The 19,841-nt window shown below is 37.9% G+C and overlaps 1 protein-coding gene across 1 annotated transcript in view; it reads right to left on the bottom strand.

Annotated features, from left to right (window-relative positions):
- Positions 1-2,143: 2,143 nt before the first annotated feature.
- The window catches only part of LOC118842732 (zinc finger protein 420-like), a 39,646-nt gene continuing 21,948 nt past the window's right edge, over positions 2,144-19,841 (bottom strand). Inside the window, exons 7-9 of the mRNA XM_036750106.1 lie at positions 8,525-8,651; positions 7,683-7,778; positions 2,144-6,212 (exon numbers count right to left, since the gene is read on the bottom strand). Coding sequence (XP_036606001.1) covers positions 3,673-6,212; positions 7,683-7,778; positions 8,525-8,651 — 2,763 coding nt within the window. The 3' untranslated portion in view covers positions 2,144-3,672. The remainder of the gene's footprint in view (positions 6,213-7,682; positions 7,779-8,524; positions 8,652-19,841) is intronic.

Below are 19,841 nucleotides of genomic sequence, written 5' to 3'. Positions count from 1 at the left end.
AGTCAGTGGTGATATATCTAGGCTGCAAGCCTGGATGACTGGGAATATGGTGGTCCCCTGGATATTAAAGATGTCAGGAAGAGGGAAGAGTTTTGGGGGAAAGATTGTGATACATCTCACTATAGGAGCAGGGAGAAATTTCTTGTTTTGTTCACGTGATGTAATGTGTACTGGGGGGGGGGGGTCAGGATAAGATATATTGATGGTCCATAGATGAGTAACAGAATATGCTTAATAAAGTATATGGGTTTAGAAAATAGAAGAGGAAGCCGATTTCCAAAAGACATGGATATAAAGAACAATGACATAGCAAGGAATCGAATAACAAAATTGTAAAAATCAAGTGGTCGCAAATAAAGAGATATGAGAAGATACCCCCAACTTAGCCCTCAGTTGTAGTGGAAGGTCCATAGATGTTACATGCTTTTGGATTTCTTAATGTATTGACCAGTTATGCTGATTATTTTTCCTCTCTAAAAACCAAATCACTACGGGATGGCTCCCTTGGGAGATGAAGGAGGGACCACATATGGAAAAAGAAAACATAAATAAGACTATTTTTTAAAAATTTGTGATTTGTCATTGTGATTTCCATTTTGGACTTTTTGAGTTTAAGATGTTTATAGGACATTCAATTTGTTATGTCCATCTGCCTATGGGAACAAGGCCTCACACATGTTCCTAACTCCTTTTGCTGGTACCTTGTACAACTTCTTCTCCCTCCTCTATCTAGCAAGGCATGTTACTAGGAGGGAAGGATTAATGACTTCCCACTCAGGATACACAGTATGACCCATGGTTCCTGGACATGTTCTGTGTTATAAGGCTGCTGTACTTGTTTCTCACCTCCTCCTGCTGTGCTTACATAGGCCCTGAGAATAGCGGATGTTTTCAGATGTTTCAAGGAAGCCACTTGAAAATTCTCCCTAGGGCCAGATGGAAGGGGAATGAAATAAAAATAAAAACCAAAATTGTGGGCTACCTGAAACTGACTTTACCGAATTACATAAGTGGAGAGTTAGCAAGGGCCATGTGGGCTATGTACTGCAAATAATATTTGAAAACTAATTTCCTCCATGACATGCATTAAGGGTGCCTGTCCAGTCTCCAAGCAGGGCACAGCCCCAACTACCTCTTTAGGAAGCCCAATTCTACTTTCAGATAGTTTTAATTGGTAAGTTTTCTTAACTCACATCTAAATTTGCCTCACTGCGATTTTTACGTTATTCCTAATCCTACCTTCTGAAGCCAAAATAAGAAATTCTAGTCCTTCTTGCACCAGGTAGCCTTTCAAACCAATCAAAGGATCAAAAACAGTTATTAAACATATATTATGTGTCAGGCACTGAGTTCAACAAAGGTGAGAAGGGCAAAGAATGTAACAGTCCTGATTTCCAAAAAGCTTACATATAAATGTTTGTATGTACACACTCACAAAAATATAAATAGATATTGTTGTTCTGTCATTTCAGTTATATCTGACTCTTTGTGACCCCCATCTGTGGTTTTCCTGACAGATACTGGACTAGTTTGCTATTTCTTTCTCCAGGTCATTTTGCAGATGAGGAAACTGAAACAAACAGGGCTAGGTAACTTGCCAGAATCATACATTAAGTGTCTGAGGCCACATCTGAATTCAGGAAGATAAGTTTTTCCTGACTCCAGGCCCAGCACTGTATCCACTACACCACCTAACTGCCCCTTATGTAATGGTGGTTTATATATATTCATCTCAGGAGATCTAGACTTGTTCGACTAGACCTTGATTATAGATTATTTTTTTATTTAAAAATTTGCTTTTATTTTTAGCAATTATTTTATCATCACTCTCATAGAAAAAAAAGACAAGTATAACCTTCATTAACCGTTAACCCTGAAAGTCTGGTTAAAGGAAGCAACAAGCTAGGTGATAGAAAATTTTATATTACATATTCATTTATTCCCTTAAAGTTTAGCAGATACATACATGTATGGAGCCAGACAAAGTCTGACTGCCTGAACAGAAAAATATTTTTATATTTAAATATTTTTAGAACAGTCACAATTCAGCATATCTGTGTTATTCAATTTTATGATCTCCATGTATGTTTAACCATGATACAAGAAAAGGATTTTCCTTAATGGAATAGGCTGTAAATACAGTAAGAGAGTTGACAAGGGTCAGATGAAACTATAACCTAGCATTTCTGTGTTTAATTTACCATTAACATTCCATAACATAGTCTACGCCCATAAAATATTAAGCAAGAGAGTTTCTTGGGATAAGGGTCTCATCCTTTAATGGTTAATAGGCAGAGGAAAGAATGCTCTTAGGTCAGCTGATCTGGCCTTGCTGACACAGGAAAAGGTATTCTCTGAGTTTACTTTGAGAACAAAGAGGTTGCTAGGTTCAAATTCTTCTTCTGGTTAATCAGCTTAAGCCTAGTTAATCAGTTTGGGCTCTCCCTCTGGTCAAACAATTCAGGCTCTTCCTCTTATTGAAATTACTAGATTTATATAAAAATGATCATCAACACATACATACAGACATGTATAGTCCTGCAAAATAAATCCCCACATTGGTCATACCCCAAAATTTAAGTTTCAATCTGTATTTTAAATCTATCACCTTTCCAGAAAGAGATGGGCGGTATGATTATCTTCAGTCCTCTAGAATCATGGTTTGCCTAGGACAATTGTTTACAGTAGGGCTGTCCAAAACGCAGCCCGCGGTACTATTTATGTGGTCTGCCTACAAGCATAAAAATTTATATAAATGCTTTAGTAACCAAAGGCAAGCTACCTCAGAGGTCTCACTAAAATGGCAAATTAAAATATATTGTCTATTGTTTCAATAAAAACCTAAGGTTGGACAGCCCTGGTTTATAGAGCTGTTGTCCATCTTGATGGGGGTAGATAATCCACACAATGACTTCCCCATAAGGATGAAATCACAGGTCCAGAACAAAAGAGACACATAGGCAGCCTTTCTCCTTTGAGGCCTCTGCAGAGGGGAGGGATATCTTCTCCCATGGGGTTAAAATAAGGGTTCTCTGAGCTGCATCCAGGGATTCAGAATCACAGTCTAGTCAACTAGTCAGTTCCACACCCCTTACATTCATGAAGGATCACTCTAGTATGAATTCACTGATAGATACAGTGTCCTTAGTCTAAAGGCATCCCCTTCAGAAAAACTCAAAAGGCTTCTCCACAGAATTAGTTCTTTGATGTTGAGCAAGTTGTGTCTTCAGGCTAAAGATCTTCCCACATTCATTGCATTCATAAAGTCTCTCTCCAGTATGAATGTCGGTTGTTGAGTAAAAACAACACTCAGGTGGAAGGCCTTCCCTTGTACATTACATTCATAAGGTATGAATTATTTGAAGTTGAGAAAGATCTGACTGGTGATGGAAGGTCTTCCCACATTACTCACATTCTTAAACAATTTCTCCAGTATGAATTCTCTGATGCACATTAAGATGTGGCTTCTTCCTTAAGGTCTTCTCATATTCACTACACACACGAGGTTTTTTTTTTCTCCAGCATGAATTCTGGATGTTTAATAAGATCTGAGTTGCAATGGAAGGCCTTCCCATACTCCTTACATTCATGAGGAATCTCACCAGGATGAATTCTCTGATGGACATTAAGTAGTGACCTCCATTCAAAGGCCTTCCTACATGCATTCCATTCCTAAGGCTTTTTTCCTGAATGAATTCTTTGGTGTTGAGTAAAGGTCTGTAAGGTAAAGGTCTTCCCACATTCATCACATTCATAAGGTTTCTCTTCAGTATGAATTCTTTTATGTTGAGTAAGATCTGAGTTGTAGGGGAAAGTCTTCCCACACTCCTTGCATTTATAAAGAAAGTCTCCAGTATGAATTTTCTGATGTACAGTAAGATACTCCTTCTTCCTGAAGGCCTTTCCACATTTACTGCATTCATATTGTCTCTCTCTAATACGAGTTTTTTGACGCTCAGTAAGTTGTGCCTTCCTCCTGAAGGCCTTTTTGTATTTATAAGATTTCTCTTCAGTATGAATTCTTTGATGTAGAGTAAGTTCCGAGTTGCACAGGAAAGCCTTCCCACACTCCTTACATTCAAAAACAATGTCTCCAGCATGAATTTTCTGATGCACAGTAAGATGTGCCTTTCTCGTGAAGGCCTTTCCACATTTGCTACATTTATAAGGTTTCTCTCCAGTATGAATTCTCTGATGTACTCTATGATGTGAGTTACTCTTGAAGGCCTTCCCGCATTCACTACATTCATAAGGTTTCTCTCCAGTATGAATTTTTTGATGTTGAGTAAGATGTGAGTTATAGGGGAAAGCCTTCCCACATTCCTTACATTCATAAAGAATGTCACCAGTATGAATTCTCTGATGTAAAGTATGATGTAGCTTCCTCCTGAAGGTCTTTCCACATTCACTACATTCATAAGGTTTCTCATCAGTATGAATTTTCTGATGCACTGTAAGTTGTGAGTTAGTCCTGAAGGTCTTCCCACATTCACTACATTCATAAGGTTTCTCTCCAGTGTGAACTCTCTGGTGCACTGTAAGTTGTGCCTTACTCCTAAAGGCCTTTCCACATTCACTACATTCGTAAGGTTTCTCTCCCGTATGAATTCTTTGATGCTTAACAAGTTCTGAGTTGGAGAGAAAAGCCTTCCCACACTCCTTACATTCATAAAGTATCTCTCCAGTGTGAATTCTCTGACGCAAAGTATGACGTCTCTTACTCCTCAAGGTCTTCCCACATTCCCTACATTCATAAGGTTTCTCTCCAGTATGAACTCTCTGGTGCACTGTAAGTTGTGTTTTACACCTAAAGGCCTTTCCACATTCACTACATTCATAAGGTTTCTCTCCAGTATGAATTCTTTGATGCTTAACAAGTTCTGAGTTGCAGAGAAAAGCCTTCCCACATTCCTTACACTCATAAAGTCTCTCTCCCGTGTGAATTCTCTGATGCTCAGTATGACGTCTCTTACTCCTGAAGGTCTTTCCACATTCCCTACATTCATAAGGTTTCTCTCCAGTATGAATTCTCTTATGCACACTAAGCTCTGGCTTTCTAAAGAAGGCCTTACCACATTCACTACATTCATAAGGTTTCTCTCCCGTATGAATTCTTTGATGCTTAACAAGTTCTGAGTTGGTGAGAAAAGCCTTCCCACACTCCTTACATTTATAAATCATCTCCCCAGCATGAATTTTCTCATGCACTGTAAGTTGTGACTTAATCCTGAAGGCCTTCTCACATTCACTACATTGATAGGGTTTCTCCCCAGTATGAATTCTCTGATGCATAGTAAGCTCTGACTTAATCCTGAAGGCCTTTCCACATTCACTACATTCATAAGGTTTCTCTCCTGTATGAATTTTATGATGCTTACCAAGTTCTGAGTTAGAGGGGAAAGTCTTCCCATATTCCTTACATTTGCAAAGCATCTCTCCAGTATGAATTCTCTGATGTAAAGTATGACGCCTCTTACTCTTGAAGGCCTTTCCACATTCACTACATTCGTAAGGTTTCTCTCCTGTATGAATTCTCTGATGCACAGTAAGCTCTGAATTATTCCTGAAGGTCTTCCCACATTCACTACATTCATAAGGTTTCTCTCCAGTATGAATTCTCCGATGCAAAGTAAGCTCTGATTTACTCCTGAAGATCTTCCCACATTCACTACATTCATAAGGTTTCTCTCCTGTATGAATTCTTTGATGCTTAACAAGTTCAGAGTTGGAGAGAAAAGCCTTCCCACACTCCTTACATTTATAAAGCATCTCTCCAGTATGAATTCTGTGATGCTCAGTATGACGTCTCTTACTCCTGAAGGTCTTTCCACATTCACTACATTTGTAAGGTTTCTCTCCTGTATGAATTCTTTGATGCTTAACAAGTTCAGAGTTGGAGAGAAAAGCCTTCCCACACTCCTTACATTCATAAAGCATCTCTCCAGTATGAATTCTGTAATGCAGGTTCAGATACGACTTCCACCTGAAGGTCTTTCCACATTTACTACATTCATAAGGTTTCTCTTCAGTATGAATACTCTGACGCAATATAAGTTTTGACTTATACCTGAAGGCCTTCCCACATTCACTACATTCATGAGGTTTCTCTCCAGTATGAATTTTCTGATGCACAGAAAGATACTTCTTGTTCCTGAAGGCCTTCCCACATTCACTACATTCAAGAGGTTTATCTCCAATAAATTCTCTGCTCTCTGAAAGGAAGAATAAAGAGCTGATTAACCCTGCCTTTTTTGCCCTTTCCCAAGGTACTTAGTTGCTCAAGGTTTTAGAGCTATTGTCTTGCCTTCTCACTTGAGAAGGCTACTCTCACTAGTCTTTCACTAAGGATAAATTTATCTTATGTGAAAATATGACTCAAAGGTAATATATGTAAATGAATTAACTTAGGATGAAATTACCTGGAAGAATGAATGAAGCTTAACTCTACTATAAGTGGTTGACATTTGAATGGAATATGGCTATTCAGAAAAAAACAGATGACTGAGAACTTGCAAATAAATCCTTACCATCTGAAGTGAAAACAGGAAGGGAAAAGAAAGATTGAACAGAAAGAAAACAGAGAAGTGAGTTTAGAGTGAGGAGGAGAAATACATATATGAAGTAAACAGAATAAAGAAGAAATAAGGGGAAAAATATGACAATTGTGCCTTAAATTTCCTTAAAAATCCACCATATCTCTTTTGTAAGCAATTGATTAAATTTGTAAGAGGAAGACAAACAGGTATTTTTGACAAGAGAAATTAATAACTATTTAAAACATTATTCAAACTCTGGTAAACAAAGAAGTAAAAATGAAAACTATTTAGAGCTAGCAATAAACAACTACCAGATTAGCAAAGATAATTTAAAATGATAAATTTTGGCAGTTATATTGAAATAGCTATTTATTAGGCTGCTCCTGCCATTATTCTGAAAAGTAACAGCAATTTCAGCCACAGCTACAAAACTGCTGATACCCTTTGACCCACTGGCCCCACTAAAAGGTCTCCATCCTCAAAATGTTACTGAAAGCAAACAAAACACTCTCTGTAAAATTTTTACAACAGCTTTTTGTGAAAGAGCAAAATAATGGTCCAATGATGGGCTTATGACTACATACATAAGTCCTACCACATGAACATGTAAATGTGCCTTTATAAACATAATTTCAAAGCATAAAGAAAAACAGGATGACACATAACATGATAGGCTGAAGAAAGGGGAATTAGGTTAGGGTTAAATATTTTAAAAAGTAACAGCAGTAAAACAACATAATCATAAAAACAAAACAGAAGGAAGTATCAGAAGAGAACTCAGAAGCAAAATGAGCACATTACTTAATATTTTAAGTGATACACTTATTTTAAAAGAGAGAATGAATTCATGCAAGTGAGGTAGAAAAATGCCTGCTTAACATAATCTTCAATGAATAGAAGAGAAATAACTGCCCTGTATTGAGGCAACAACCTTCTTTGACAGTGGAGGTACATTTCAGTAAAAAGATACATTAAAAAGTAACGTCTTGAGGCAAAAAATGAAGTTTTGAAGTCTTAGCTTCTCTCAACAGACTTGAGAAGCTTTGACAGACCACTCTGTTCAACATCTTACAGGAGCTTTGACCTAAAATGACCAAGAGATCAGTATTTTGCCACGACCTATCTGCTTGGTTTTTACATAGTCACCTGGACAGCTGTTTCTTGGAGTATTTGCCTCTGGCGTCCAAGATGCTTCATTTCTTTCCAACTGGTAGATCACATCTGGTTTGTCAACTGCAAATCCTGTTAGTTGAAAATGAAAAAGTGCTAAGCAGGCATCTCAGAGTTCCATCATAAAACAGATAGATGAAATAGTCCTTACAACTCTTAGTAGAAAGGTGGGGGATAAAGGAGCTGAATGCATCTTACGCCACCAAGGGTACTATATTAGCTGATTTCGTCAGTTGTTTTTTTTTTCAGCCATGGAAGGCTCAATGGGTTGGTTGGAGGGAGAACTAGGCTTTTTTCTTTCTTTCTTTTTTTAGGTGGAAGGGGAGGAAAAATTGCATTTTTTTTAAAGCATCCATAAAACTTGCTAAAAAGAATTAAAAACGAGTTCAAGCCTTCTTTAGGAAAAAAGTAGGCATGCTAGGAGGACCTCAAGGATAGTAAGAAGGACCACTCAAAGATATTCTATATTATGGTAAAATGGATTACTGAACAGGACTAGGAGCAAATAGATCATGTGACTCACTCCCTGCTTAGACAGTGGGACTTTGTATGATGAAACCTACACTGGGATCAAAATGAAAATCTTGGATTTGAAGAAACAGAGAGGGGAAGATACATTCTCAAAGATAACGACAAATCAAGAAATCAATTTCCAGGCATACTAAGCAAAGACCTTTTTCCTGGAAACAGTTAGCACAAGCCATCTGTCCCTTGGCTACAAAAGGGTTAGGAATAGTTTCCTTTTAAATGCCAAAGAATAACTGTTAAAATCTTGAAAGCTACCATAGTATATATCAAGACTATGTAGCTGTTCTTACCCAGAGAGACCAAGTTCCCATAGTTCTCCAGCATCACATCCCTGTACAACTTTTTCTGAGATCGGTTCAATTGTATCCATTCCTCCTGGGTGAATTCCACTGCCACATCCTTGAATGTCACCGATTCCTGAAATACCAGAAATAGTTGTGCTTACCCAGCTACAGCACTCACTCTTATGAAATCCAAATGTAAACTGCTTGCCAGTAGGGTGAGGTAACTGAAGGCATTAGGACAGTAAATGGCACAGGGAATTGAGGGAATTGAATCAATCACACTGACTCCATTTTGACTCAATTCTGGAGGTAGCTCAGTTTTTTCTGTTCAATTTTTGGTTTAGCCCAACTTCTGTCTTGTGAGAAAAATTGACTGAATTATGGGAATTGGGAGAAAACCTTATTGCATTGTTTGAACCTAGCTCTGTGTGGCTGGGAAAGGAGACCACCTCTATCTGGTGTTTAGAGACCCTTACCTAAGGACCGAGGTTATGCTGACCAGAAACCCAGTCAGATTCAAAAAGATTAATGTAAGGAGTTTTCCCACAATTGTACATCTCAAGCAACTGTAATAGCAATTTAGATCTGAAGATCTTTCCCACCATTAATAGGCCATGTGACCTACTTACATCACAGGAAGCCTAAGTCACATGTGGTGGGAGGAGCTTGCTGAGAGGTAAAGGAAGTTGTATCACAGGAAATGCTGATAAGAGTAGTTAGAGCAGTTATGACAGTTAGAGATGAGGGAAAGAACAGATATGCTGTGCTTTTAAGTTTCCTTCTCATTTGGCAAGGTCCCAGTAGGGGGCAGAGAGGTTTTGGCATAGTGAAGCTCCATGCTGAGATACTGTGTTTTAAGTTCCTTGCTGTTATGATAAAGTGGGCTCACTGGTGGGAGCTGATGGCTTGGTTATGGGATCTGGTTATTTGGTGTCTGAATAAATGTTTTACTACTTCTACCTTCTACATGTAGAGTCTTTTGTGATACAGAACTACACAGGCATAACCACAATTATCATCGATGTTGTGTTTATAGCCTTGCTGATATAGCAACCTGTATGTCTTCTCTGAAAACTAGCTCCATAGTGAACAATTAGCTATTGTTTCCAAGTTCCTTTGTTGTATACAGACACCTGGGTGGAGTGTGACACCTTGTTTTCTGAATTCAGGGAACTGGACCGGTTGCTCGACCTCCCCCCATGTGGAAAGTTACTAATATTTCCTCTAATTAGAAATCAGATTATGTAATATATTATTTGTTTTTAATTAACTGGTCCTTTTTGATTGTTTTTAATGTATAAAAGTACACCTACCCCTATATTCAGGGTCTAGCCCAAAGCTGAAGAAGGGGCCTGATCCCAGTTTGTTGGGCAATTGCCATGCATTGCTCAATAAAGTGACATGCCCAAAAGACTGAACCTTTGTTTCCTCAGGCATTTCATTTTTCACTTACCAGAGCGGATTGTTTCATTTATTTATTTGTTCCCAGGACATTGTCTGATATATAGCAGGCACATAGAAAAAACTGATAAATAGAAGTATGGATAGAATGATTTTACACACACACACACACACACACACACACACACACACACACACACACACATTTCTAATGGTAGCCATCTCTAGGGGTAGGGGAGGAGGGAAGGGAAAAAAAGAAATTTACCTGATAACTTTATTATATATTTAAAAGGAATGGCAAGTTGTACATAATAAATTTGCAGTTTCACAAGCAATTATATATATTTTTTTATTATACTATGTTTTGGAAATGCTAATTTCATTCTATGAATTTAAAATTAAATGAATAAAATTTCTTTAAAAAGAATTCCTCTCCAATTAGTTTGTAAGCTCCTTTAGGGCAGGGGCCCTTATTGTCATCTTGTATCCTCAGCACTTAGCACAGTGCTTGGCACTTTGTAGGTGCTCAATAAAGGCTTATTGTTATAAATGGTTCCAATCACATCAATTTTAAACATTTTTTTTTAAACTATGTGCCCTCATGGCTCCTACTTCTGCCCTCTGAGCTGAGTAATTATCTGAGCAGGATAATTCCTTTTCTACTTGCTGAAATAAAACAATGATAATGAAATAGTTGAAGATAGCTATAATGTGGTCCTAAGTCTTCTCTTCCAGGATAAACAAGCCTAGTCCCTTTGACCAATCAGCCTAATCTCTTCATAACTAAGGCAGTTACCTTCCTCTTTTCATCCAATTGCTGCACTTCTTAAAATGTGCTGCTCTGAAATGAACACAATTGTGTTCAACGCTCCTGGAACTCTAAAAGCAAAAGTGAGCATGGGGGAACACAATCTCCTGCATGTAACAGTATGTGAAAATTATTTTACTGCTGAAAAGGTTGTTAAAGGACCATTACTTTCCAATTCATATATTTAGAGCTGGAAGAGACTTTAGAGTCCAATTTTCACATTTTACACACTAGGGAAGTAAGGCTCAGAAAAGGAAAGTGACTTGCTTGAGGTCAAAAAGGAAATAAATGGTAGGTGTGCATTTTGAGCCCAGGACCTTCCAGCTTCAAATCCAGGGCTATTTCCACTGTACCATGTTGTATTCTCCCTATACTCCTTCTGTATATTCAGACCAAGGCTACAACTGAGTTTTTATACAAAAACATTCATAAGAGCACTCTTTGGGGTAACAAAGAACCAGAAACAAATGGAATTCTCGCCAATAAAGAACAGCTAGGAAAAAAATGTCATATGAATAACACTGGACTATTATTACAAAGTTAAAAATAACAAATGCAAGGAATTCTGAGAAGCACCAGAAGATGTGCATTAACTGACAAAGTGCAAAATAAGTAGACCCAACAGAACATAATACACAAAAACTACAAAAAAAAATTTAAAAAAATACTGAACTCCAGGTAACTGAAAAAAAGAGTTGAATTTATTACTTATCAGGCTTATGGAGAGATGAACACTTATGAATAAACAAGAGACAGACAACAAAGTCAGGTATAAAATGGACAATTTTAATTATGTTAAATTAAAAAGGGTTTTTTTTAAACAAATAAAACAAATATAGCCAAGATTAGAAAAAAAAACAGAAAATAGGGGGAAAATTTTTCCAGACAGTTAATTAGAGGTCTCAATCTAAAACATATGAAGAACTTTGTCAAATATTTAAGAATATGTGTCATTCCCCAACTGATAAATGGTCAAAAAAAAAAAAAAAAAAGCAAATAGCTTTGAAAAGGAAGCACAAAAATTTACTGAAAAAAACTCCTTAAAAATTAGAATTGGGCAAGTGGAAGCTAATGATTCCAGGAGACATCAAGAATCAGTCAAACAAACCAAAAAAAAAAAAAAAAGAAAAGAAAAGAAAAAGTAAAATATAAGAAAGTGTAGAATACTTCATTGCAAAAACTGACTTGGAAAATAGATCCAGTAGAGATAATTTAAGAATTAGGGGACTAACTGAAAGCCATGGTCAAAAAAAGAGGCTGGATAGCATCTTTCAAGAAATTATAAAGGAAAACTGCTCTGATATCCTACAGTCAGAGGGGAAAATAGTCATTGAAAGAATCCACCAATCCTCTCCTGAAAGAGATTCCAAAATGAAAACTCCATGGAATATTGTAGGCAAATTCCAGAATTATCAGGTCAAGGAGAAAATATTGGAAACAGCTAAAAAGAAACAATTCAGATATCATGGAGCCAGAGTCAGGATTGCACAGGACTTAGCAGTTTTAATATTAAAAGATCAGATGACTTAGAATACCATATTCCAGAAGGCAAAGGAGCTTGGATTACAACCAAGAATCAACTACCCAGAAAAATACAATTTTTCAGGGCAAAAGATGGACATTCAATGAAATAGGACACTGTGAATCATTCCTGATAAAAATACCAGAGTTGAACAGAAAATTCAATCCTCAAATAAAAGGAAGCATAAAAAAATTATTATTCAATAAGGTTATACTGTTTACATTCTTACATGGTAAAATGATACTTGTAAGTCTTGAGAACTGGTATCTTTATTACGGCATTTAGAAGGGGTGTACACAGACAGAGGGTGTGGGAATAAGTTGACTTTGATGTGATGATTAAAGGGTGAAAAAAAGGATTCTACTGGGAGAAGTGTAAATTACATCACATGAAGATGCACAAAAGACCTGTCAGAGTAGAGGGAAAGAAGGGAGTGAGGTAAACATTGTTTGTACCTTACTCTCACTGGATTTAGTTCAAAGAAAGAATAATATACACACTCAATAGGCTATAGAAATTTATCTTACCCTACAGGGAAGTAGGAGGAGAAAGAGGAAAGAAAAAGGAGTGGGGTAGATTAAAGAGAGGACAGAAGTAGTAGGGGAAGGGGGAAAGAAAAGGGATGGGGACTGATAGAAGGGAGGGCAGATTGAGGGAAGTGGTGATCAGAAGCAAAACACAGGTAAGGAGGGACAGTAGCAAAGGGGAAAGAAAAGTATAAACAGGGGGAAACTGCACAGTAAACTAAACTGTAAATGTGAATGTGAACTCATCCATAAAATGGATTAAAAAATAAAATCCTACAGTATAGTGTTTACAAGAAACACATCTGAAGCAGATAGATACACACAGAATAAAGGTAAAAGACTAGAGCAAAATATATTATGCTTCATTTGAAGTAAGAAAAAAAAAAGGCAGGGTAGCAGTCCTGATGTCAGACAAAGCAAAAGCAGAAATAGACCTAATTAAAAAGATAAGAAAGGAAACTACATCTTGCTAAAAGGTATTATAGACAATGAAGTAATAATTTTCCCCAAGCTGTATGGCATCCAAATTCTTAGAGAAATTAAGTGAGTTACAGGAAGAAACAGACAACAAAACTATACTAGTAGGGGACCTTAACTTCCCCGCTGTGAGAAATAGAGAAATCTAACCACAAAATAAACAAGAATAAAGTTGAGAAGGTGAATATAATTTTAGAAAAGTTAGATATGATATACCTCTAGAGAAGAGTGAATGGGGAAAGAAATATACCTTTGTTCTTAGCAGTACATGGCACCTACACAAAAACTGACCAAAACCTTAACAATCCCATGCAGAAAAGCAGAAATACTAAATACATCCTTTTCAGATTATGATGAAATAAAAATTACATGTTAAAAGTAGACTAAAAATTAATTGGAAACTAAAAAAATCTACTCCCAAAAAATGAGTGAGTCAAACAACAAACCATAGAAACAATCAATGATGTCATGAAAAAGAAAAATAACAATAAACTTACAGGATGCAGCCAAAGCAGTTCTTACGGGAAATTTTATATCTCTAAATGCATGCTAACATGAATAAAATAGAGAAGAAGGAGATCAATGATTTGGGCAGGAAAGTGAAAAGCAGAAAAAGAACAAATTAAAAATCATCAATTAAATTCCAAATTAGAAATTCTGAAAATCAAAGATTAATAAAATAGAAGAAAACTATGGAATTAATAGTTGGTTTTATGAAAAAAAAATTGATAAACCTCTGGTTAAACTGGTAAAAAAAAAGAAAGAAAACCAAATTATCTTTTTAAAAAAATCATTATTTATTTAATACTTTTAGTTCTGAGCATTTTCACAAGAGTTTGAATTACACATTTTCTCTCCATTTCTCCCCTCCCCCCCACTCCAAGATGGCATATATTCTGATTGCCCCGTTCCCCAGTCAGCCCTCCCTTCTGCCACCCCACTCCTCTCCCCCCCATTCACTTTTCCCTTACTTTCCTGTAGGGCAAGATAGATTTCTATGCCCCACTGCCCGTATATCTTATTTCCTAGTTGCAGGCAAAAACTTTTTTTTAAACATCTGCTTTTAAAACTTTGACCTCCAAATTCTCTCCCCTCTTCTCTTCCCACCCACCCTAAGAAGGCAAGCAATTCAACATGGGCCACATGTGTATCATTGTGCAAAACCTTTCCACAACTCATGTTGTGAAAGACTGTGTATTTTGCTCCTTCCTATCCTATCCCCCTTTATCCAATTTTCTCCCTCGACCTTGTCCCTTTTCAAGTGTTTGCTTTTGATTGCCTCCTCCCCCTATCTGCCCTCCCTTCTATCATCCCCCCTTATTTATTTCCTTCTTTCCTGTGGGGTAAGATACCCACTTGAGTATGTATGTTATTTCCTCCTCAGGTCAAATCCAATGTGAGCAAGATTCACTCATTCCCCCTCACCTACCCCCTCTTCCCTCCCAACACAACTGCTTTTCCTTGTCAATTTCATGCGAGATAATTTACCCCATTCTATCTCTCCCTTTCTCCCTCTCTCAATATATTCCTCTCTCATCCCTTAATTTGTTTATTTTTTTTTTTTTTTGGTAATCATCCCTTCATATTCAACTCACCCCATGCCTTCTGTCTCTATATACATATATACGTATATTCCCTTCAGTTACCCTAATACTGAGGTCGCATGAGTTATACACATCATCTTTCCAGGTAGGAATGTAAATAAAACAGTTCAAGCTTAGTAAGTCCCTTATGATTTCTTTTTCTTGATTACATTTTCATGCTTCTCTTGATTCTTGTGTTTGAAAGTCAAATTTTCTATTCTGCTCTGGTCTTTTCACTGAGAAAGCTTGAAAGTCTTCTATTTTATTGAAAATCCATATTTTGCCTTGGAGCATGATACTCAGTTTTGCTGGGTAGGTGATTCTTGGTTTTAATCCTAGCTCCATTGACCTCCGGAATATCATATTCTAAGCCCTTTGATCCCTTAATGTAGTAATGTATTTCTATTTTACCCTCTGGCTCTAGAATATCAGGGCAGTTCTCCTTGATAATTTCTTGAAAGATGGTATCTAGGCTCTTTTTTTTTTTAATCATGGCTTTCAGGTAGTCAATAATTTTTAAATTATCTCTCCTAGCTCTATTTTCCAGGTCAGTGGTTTTTCCAATGAGATATTTCATATTGGCTTCCATTTTTTTCATTCCTTTGGTTCTGTTTTATAGTATCTTGATTTCTCATCAAGTCACTAGCTTCCATTTGCTCCAATCTAATTTTTAAGGTAGTATTTTCTTCAGTGGTCTTTTGGACCTCCTTTTCCATTTGGGTAATTCTGCCTTTCAAGGCATTCTTCTCGTCATTGGCTTTTTGGAGCTCTTTTGCCATTTGGGTTAGTCTATTCTTTAAGGTGTTATTTTCTTCAGTATTTTTTGGGGCCTCATGTTTCATGGTTTTCTTGCATCACTCTCATTTCTCTTTCCAAATTTTCTTCTACTTCTCTAACTTGCTTTTCCAAATCCTTTTTGAGCTCTTCCATGGCCTAAGACCAGTTCATGGTTTTTTTGGAGGCTTTTGATGTAGGCTCTTTGACTCTGTTGACTTCTTCTGGCTTTATGTTTTGATCTTCTTTGTCACCAAAAAAGGAATCTAGAGTCTGAGTTTGAGTCTGAGTGTGTTTTCACTGCCTGTTCATGTTCCCAGCCAACTACTTGACCCTTGAGTTTTTCATCGGGGGTGGGGGGATGGGGAGGCGGGGGGAATGACTGTTTGTAGAGTACTTTGTCCCAAGCTTGAGGGGCTGCATTGCGGTTTTCAGAGGTAGTTCTACACAGCAAGCTCTGCCACACCAGTGCTCCTCCTTCTCCAAGAACTGCCAACCCAGGACTGACTCAGATCTTAAGCAGGTTTTGCACTCGGGCTCTGATCTGCCACTCAATTCCTCCCACCAGGTGGGTTGGGGGCTGGAAGCAACTGCAGCTGTAGTTCTGTCCTCAGAGTTGCACCACCCCTGCTGCCCCTGGGGCGGTGGCTGAACCGCAAACTCTTTTCGCTCTGTCCCCGAAGCTTTTCCCACTAACCTTCTCTGTTGTCTTTGGTGTTTGTGGGTTGAGAAGTTTGGTAACGGCCACAGCTCACTGATTCAGGGCGCTAGGGCCTGTTCCGCCTGGTTCCTGGTCTGGTTGGGCTGGTCGCAGCCCTTGCTCTACTCCTCTCCCAGCTCCGTGTGATAGACCTTATCCAGCAACTATCCACGCTGTCCTGGGCTGGAGCCCTGCTTCCCTCTGCTATTCCATGGGTTCTGCAGCTCTAGAATTTGTTCAGAGCCATTTTTTTAGGTTTTTGGAGGGACTGTGGGGGGAGCTCATGCAAGTCCCTGCTTTCAAGCCACCATCTTGACTCTGCCCCCTCGAAAACCAAATTATTAGTATCAAAAATGAAAGGGATGAATTCACTATCAAGAGGAAATTAAAGCAATAATTAGGAGCTATTTGGGCCACCTGTATGTCAATAAATCTGACAATCTAAGCAAAAAAGAGATGAATATTTACAAAAATGTACATTGCCCAGATTAGTAGAAGAGGAAATAAAATACTTAAATAAACCCATCTTATAAAAAGAAATTAGGGTATTCTGGGAGGCGAGGTAGCCCAGGCTGGGGTGACTCCAGGAGCCAGGATGGGGGGGGGGGCGGGGCGAGGGGTGTCAGAGGAAGTGGCGCCTCTGGTCCCAAGGTGGGGGTTCTGCAGTAATAGCAGCAGCAGCAGCAGCAGATTCAGCAGCCTGCTCCAAGGCACTCCCCCCACTCTCCTGTGGGCTGGGAACATTTGTGTAGCAGTTATCAAAACTACTTGGTATGGGCTAAGAAACAGAGTGGTGGATCAGTAGAATAGGTTAGGTACACAAGACACAATAGTCAATGACTATAGCAATCTACTCTTTGGTAAACTCAAAGAATCCAGCTTCTGGGTTAAGAATTCACTATTTCACAAAAACCGTTGCAAAAACTAGAAAATAGTATGGCAGAAACTGGGCATAGACCTGTATCTTACACCATATACCAAAATAAAGTCAAAATGGGTTCATGATTTAGGAATAAAGGCTGATACTATAAGCAATTTGGGAGAGCAAGGAATAGTTTACCTGTCAGATTTATGGGAAAGGGAAGAATTCATGACCCAACAAGAGATACAGAGCATTACAATGCAAAATGGATAATTATGACTATGTTAAATAGAAAAGTTTTCGTATAGACAAAGCCAATGCAACAAAGATTAGGAGGGAAACAGGAAATTGGAAAAAAATCTTTACAAACAGTATCTCTGATAAAGGCCTCATCTCTAAAATATACAGGGAACTGAACCAAATTTATAGGAATACAAGTCATCCCCCAACTGAGAAATGGTTAAAGGATATGAACAGGCAGTTTTCAGAGGAAGAATTTAAAGATATCTATAGTCATATGAAAAAAATGCTCTAAATCACTATTGATTAGAGAAATGCAAATCAGAACAACTCCTAGGTACCACATCTCTCCTGCCAGATTGGATCACATAACAAAACAGGAAAATGATAAATGTTGGAGAGGATGTGGGAAAATTAGAACATTGCTACACTGCTGGTAGAGTTGTGAACTGATCCAGCCATTCTGGAGAGCAATTTGGAACTATACCAAAAGGGTTATAAAAATGTGCATATCCTTTGACCCAGCAATACCACTTTTAAGGCTATATCCCAAAGAGATCAGACAAGTGGGAAAGGAACCCGTATGTACAAAAATATTTATAGCAGCTTATTTTGTGGTGCAAAGAATTGGAAATCAAGGGGATGTCCATCAACTGGGGAATGGCTGAACAAGTTGTGGTATATGAATGCAATGGAACACTACTGTGCTATAAGAAATGAGGAGTGGACAGACTTCATTACAACCTGGAATGACTTATTTGAACTGATGCTGAGTGAGAAGAGTAGAACCAGGAGATCAATATACACGATTACAGACACATGATATCTGTAGGGACTAACTTTGATAGACTTGACTCTTCTCATCAATACAAGGCTCAGATACAGCTCTAAAAGACTCACTATGGAAAAAGCTATGCACACCCAGAAAAAGAATTATGGAATCTGAATGCAGATGGAGGCAAACTATTTGTTTCTTTTTCCTTTTTCCTTTCTTTTTGGTTTCGTTTCTCCATTCTCATGATTCATTCCATTCATTATAATTCTTCTTTACAACTGGACTATTATGTAAATAAGTTCAATGTGAAGGTAAATATAGCACCTACATTGGATTACATGCCATCTTTGGCGGGAGGGGAGAGGAGAGGGAGGGAGAGAAATTTTGGAACCCAAAAACCTGTGGAACTGAATGTTGCAAATTAAATATAAAAATAATTAAAAAGAAAAAGAAATTGAACAAGCAATCAATGAAGTCCCTAAGAAAAAAATCGCCAAGGCCAGATAGGTTTGAAAGTGAATTCAATGAAAGAACAATTAATTCCAATACAATACAAACTATTTGGAAAAACAGGCAAAAAAGGAATCCTACCAAAATCTTTTTATGACACAAATATGGTGCTGATATCTAAAAACCAGGAAGAGTCAGAACAGAGAAAGAAAATTATAGACCAATTTCCCTAATGAATATTGCAGCCAAAATTTTGAATAAAATATTAGCAAAGAGATTACAGCAATTTATCACCAGGATAATATAATTATCACCAGGTGAGATTTATACCAGCAATGCAGGACTGGTTCAATATTAGGAAAACGATCAGCATAATTGACCATATCATTAACAAAACTAACAGAAATCACACAATTATCTTAATAGATGCAGAAAAAGCTTTGGACAAAATACAGCAACCATTCCTATTAAAAACACTACAGAACACAAGAATGAATGGAGTTTTCCTTAAAATGGTAAGTAGTATCTATCTAAAACCAACAGCAAGCATTATATGTAATGGGGATAAGGTAGAAGTTTTCCCAATAAGATCAGCGGTGAAACAAGGATATTTATTATCACCACTGTTATTCAATATTGTACTAGAAATGTTAGCTTTAGCAATAAGAGAAGAAAAAGAAATTGAAGGAATTAGAATAGGCAATGAGGAAACAAAATTATTACTCTTTGCAGATGATATGATAGAATATTTAGAGAACACTAAAGAATCAACTAAAAAAACTACTCAAAATAATTAACTTTAGGGGGGCGGAGCCAAGATGGCGGCTGGTAAGCAGGAACTAGTGTGAGCTCCGTACCGAGTGTCTCCAAAAACCTATAAAAAATGGCTCTGAACCAATTCTAGAACGGCAGAACCCACAAAACAGCAGAGGGAAGCAGGGCTCCAGCCCAGGACAGCCTGGATGGTCTCTGGGTGAGGTCTATCCCACACGGAGCTGGGAGCTGGGAGCTGGGAACGGAGTGGAGCAGAACCCCGCCTGAACGGCATGGACCATCCAGACCAGAAGCCGGGCGGAGGGGGCCCTAGCGCCCTGAATTAGTGAGCTGCGGCAGTTACCAGACTCCTTAACCCACAAACACCAAAGACTGCGGAGAAGGTTAGTGGGAAAAGCTGCGCGAGTAGAAGGAGTTCGCGGTTCGGCTT

The sequence above is a fragment of the Trichosurus vulpecula genome, chromosome 3 (assembly GCF_011100635.1).
Source record: "Trichosurus vulpecula isolate mTriVul1 chromosome 3, mTriVul1.pri, whole genome shotgun sequence".
NCBI classification, from domain to species: Eukaryota; Metazoa; Chordata; class Mammalia; order Diprotodontia; family Phalangeridae; genus Trichosurus; species Trichosurus vulpecula.
Note: the sequence above shows the minus strand (reverse complement) of the source record. Positions and strands in the feature narration are given on the sequence as shown.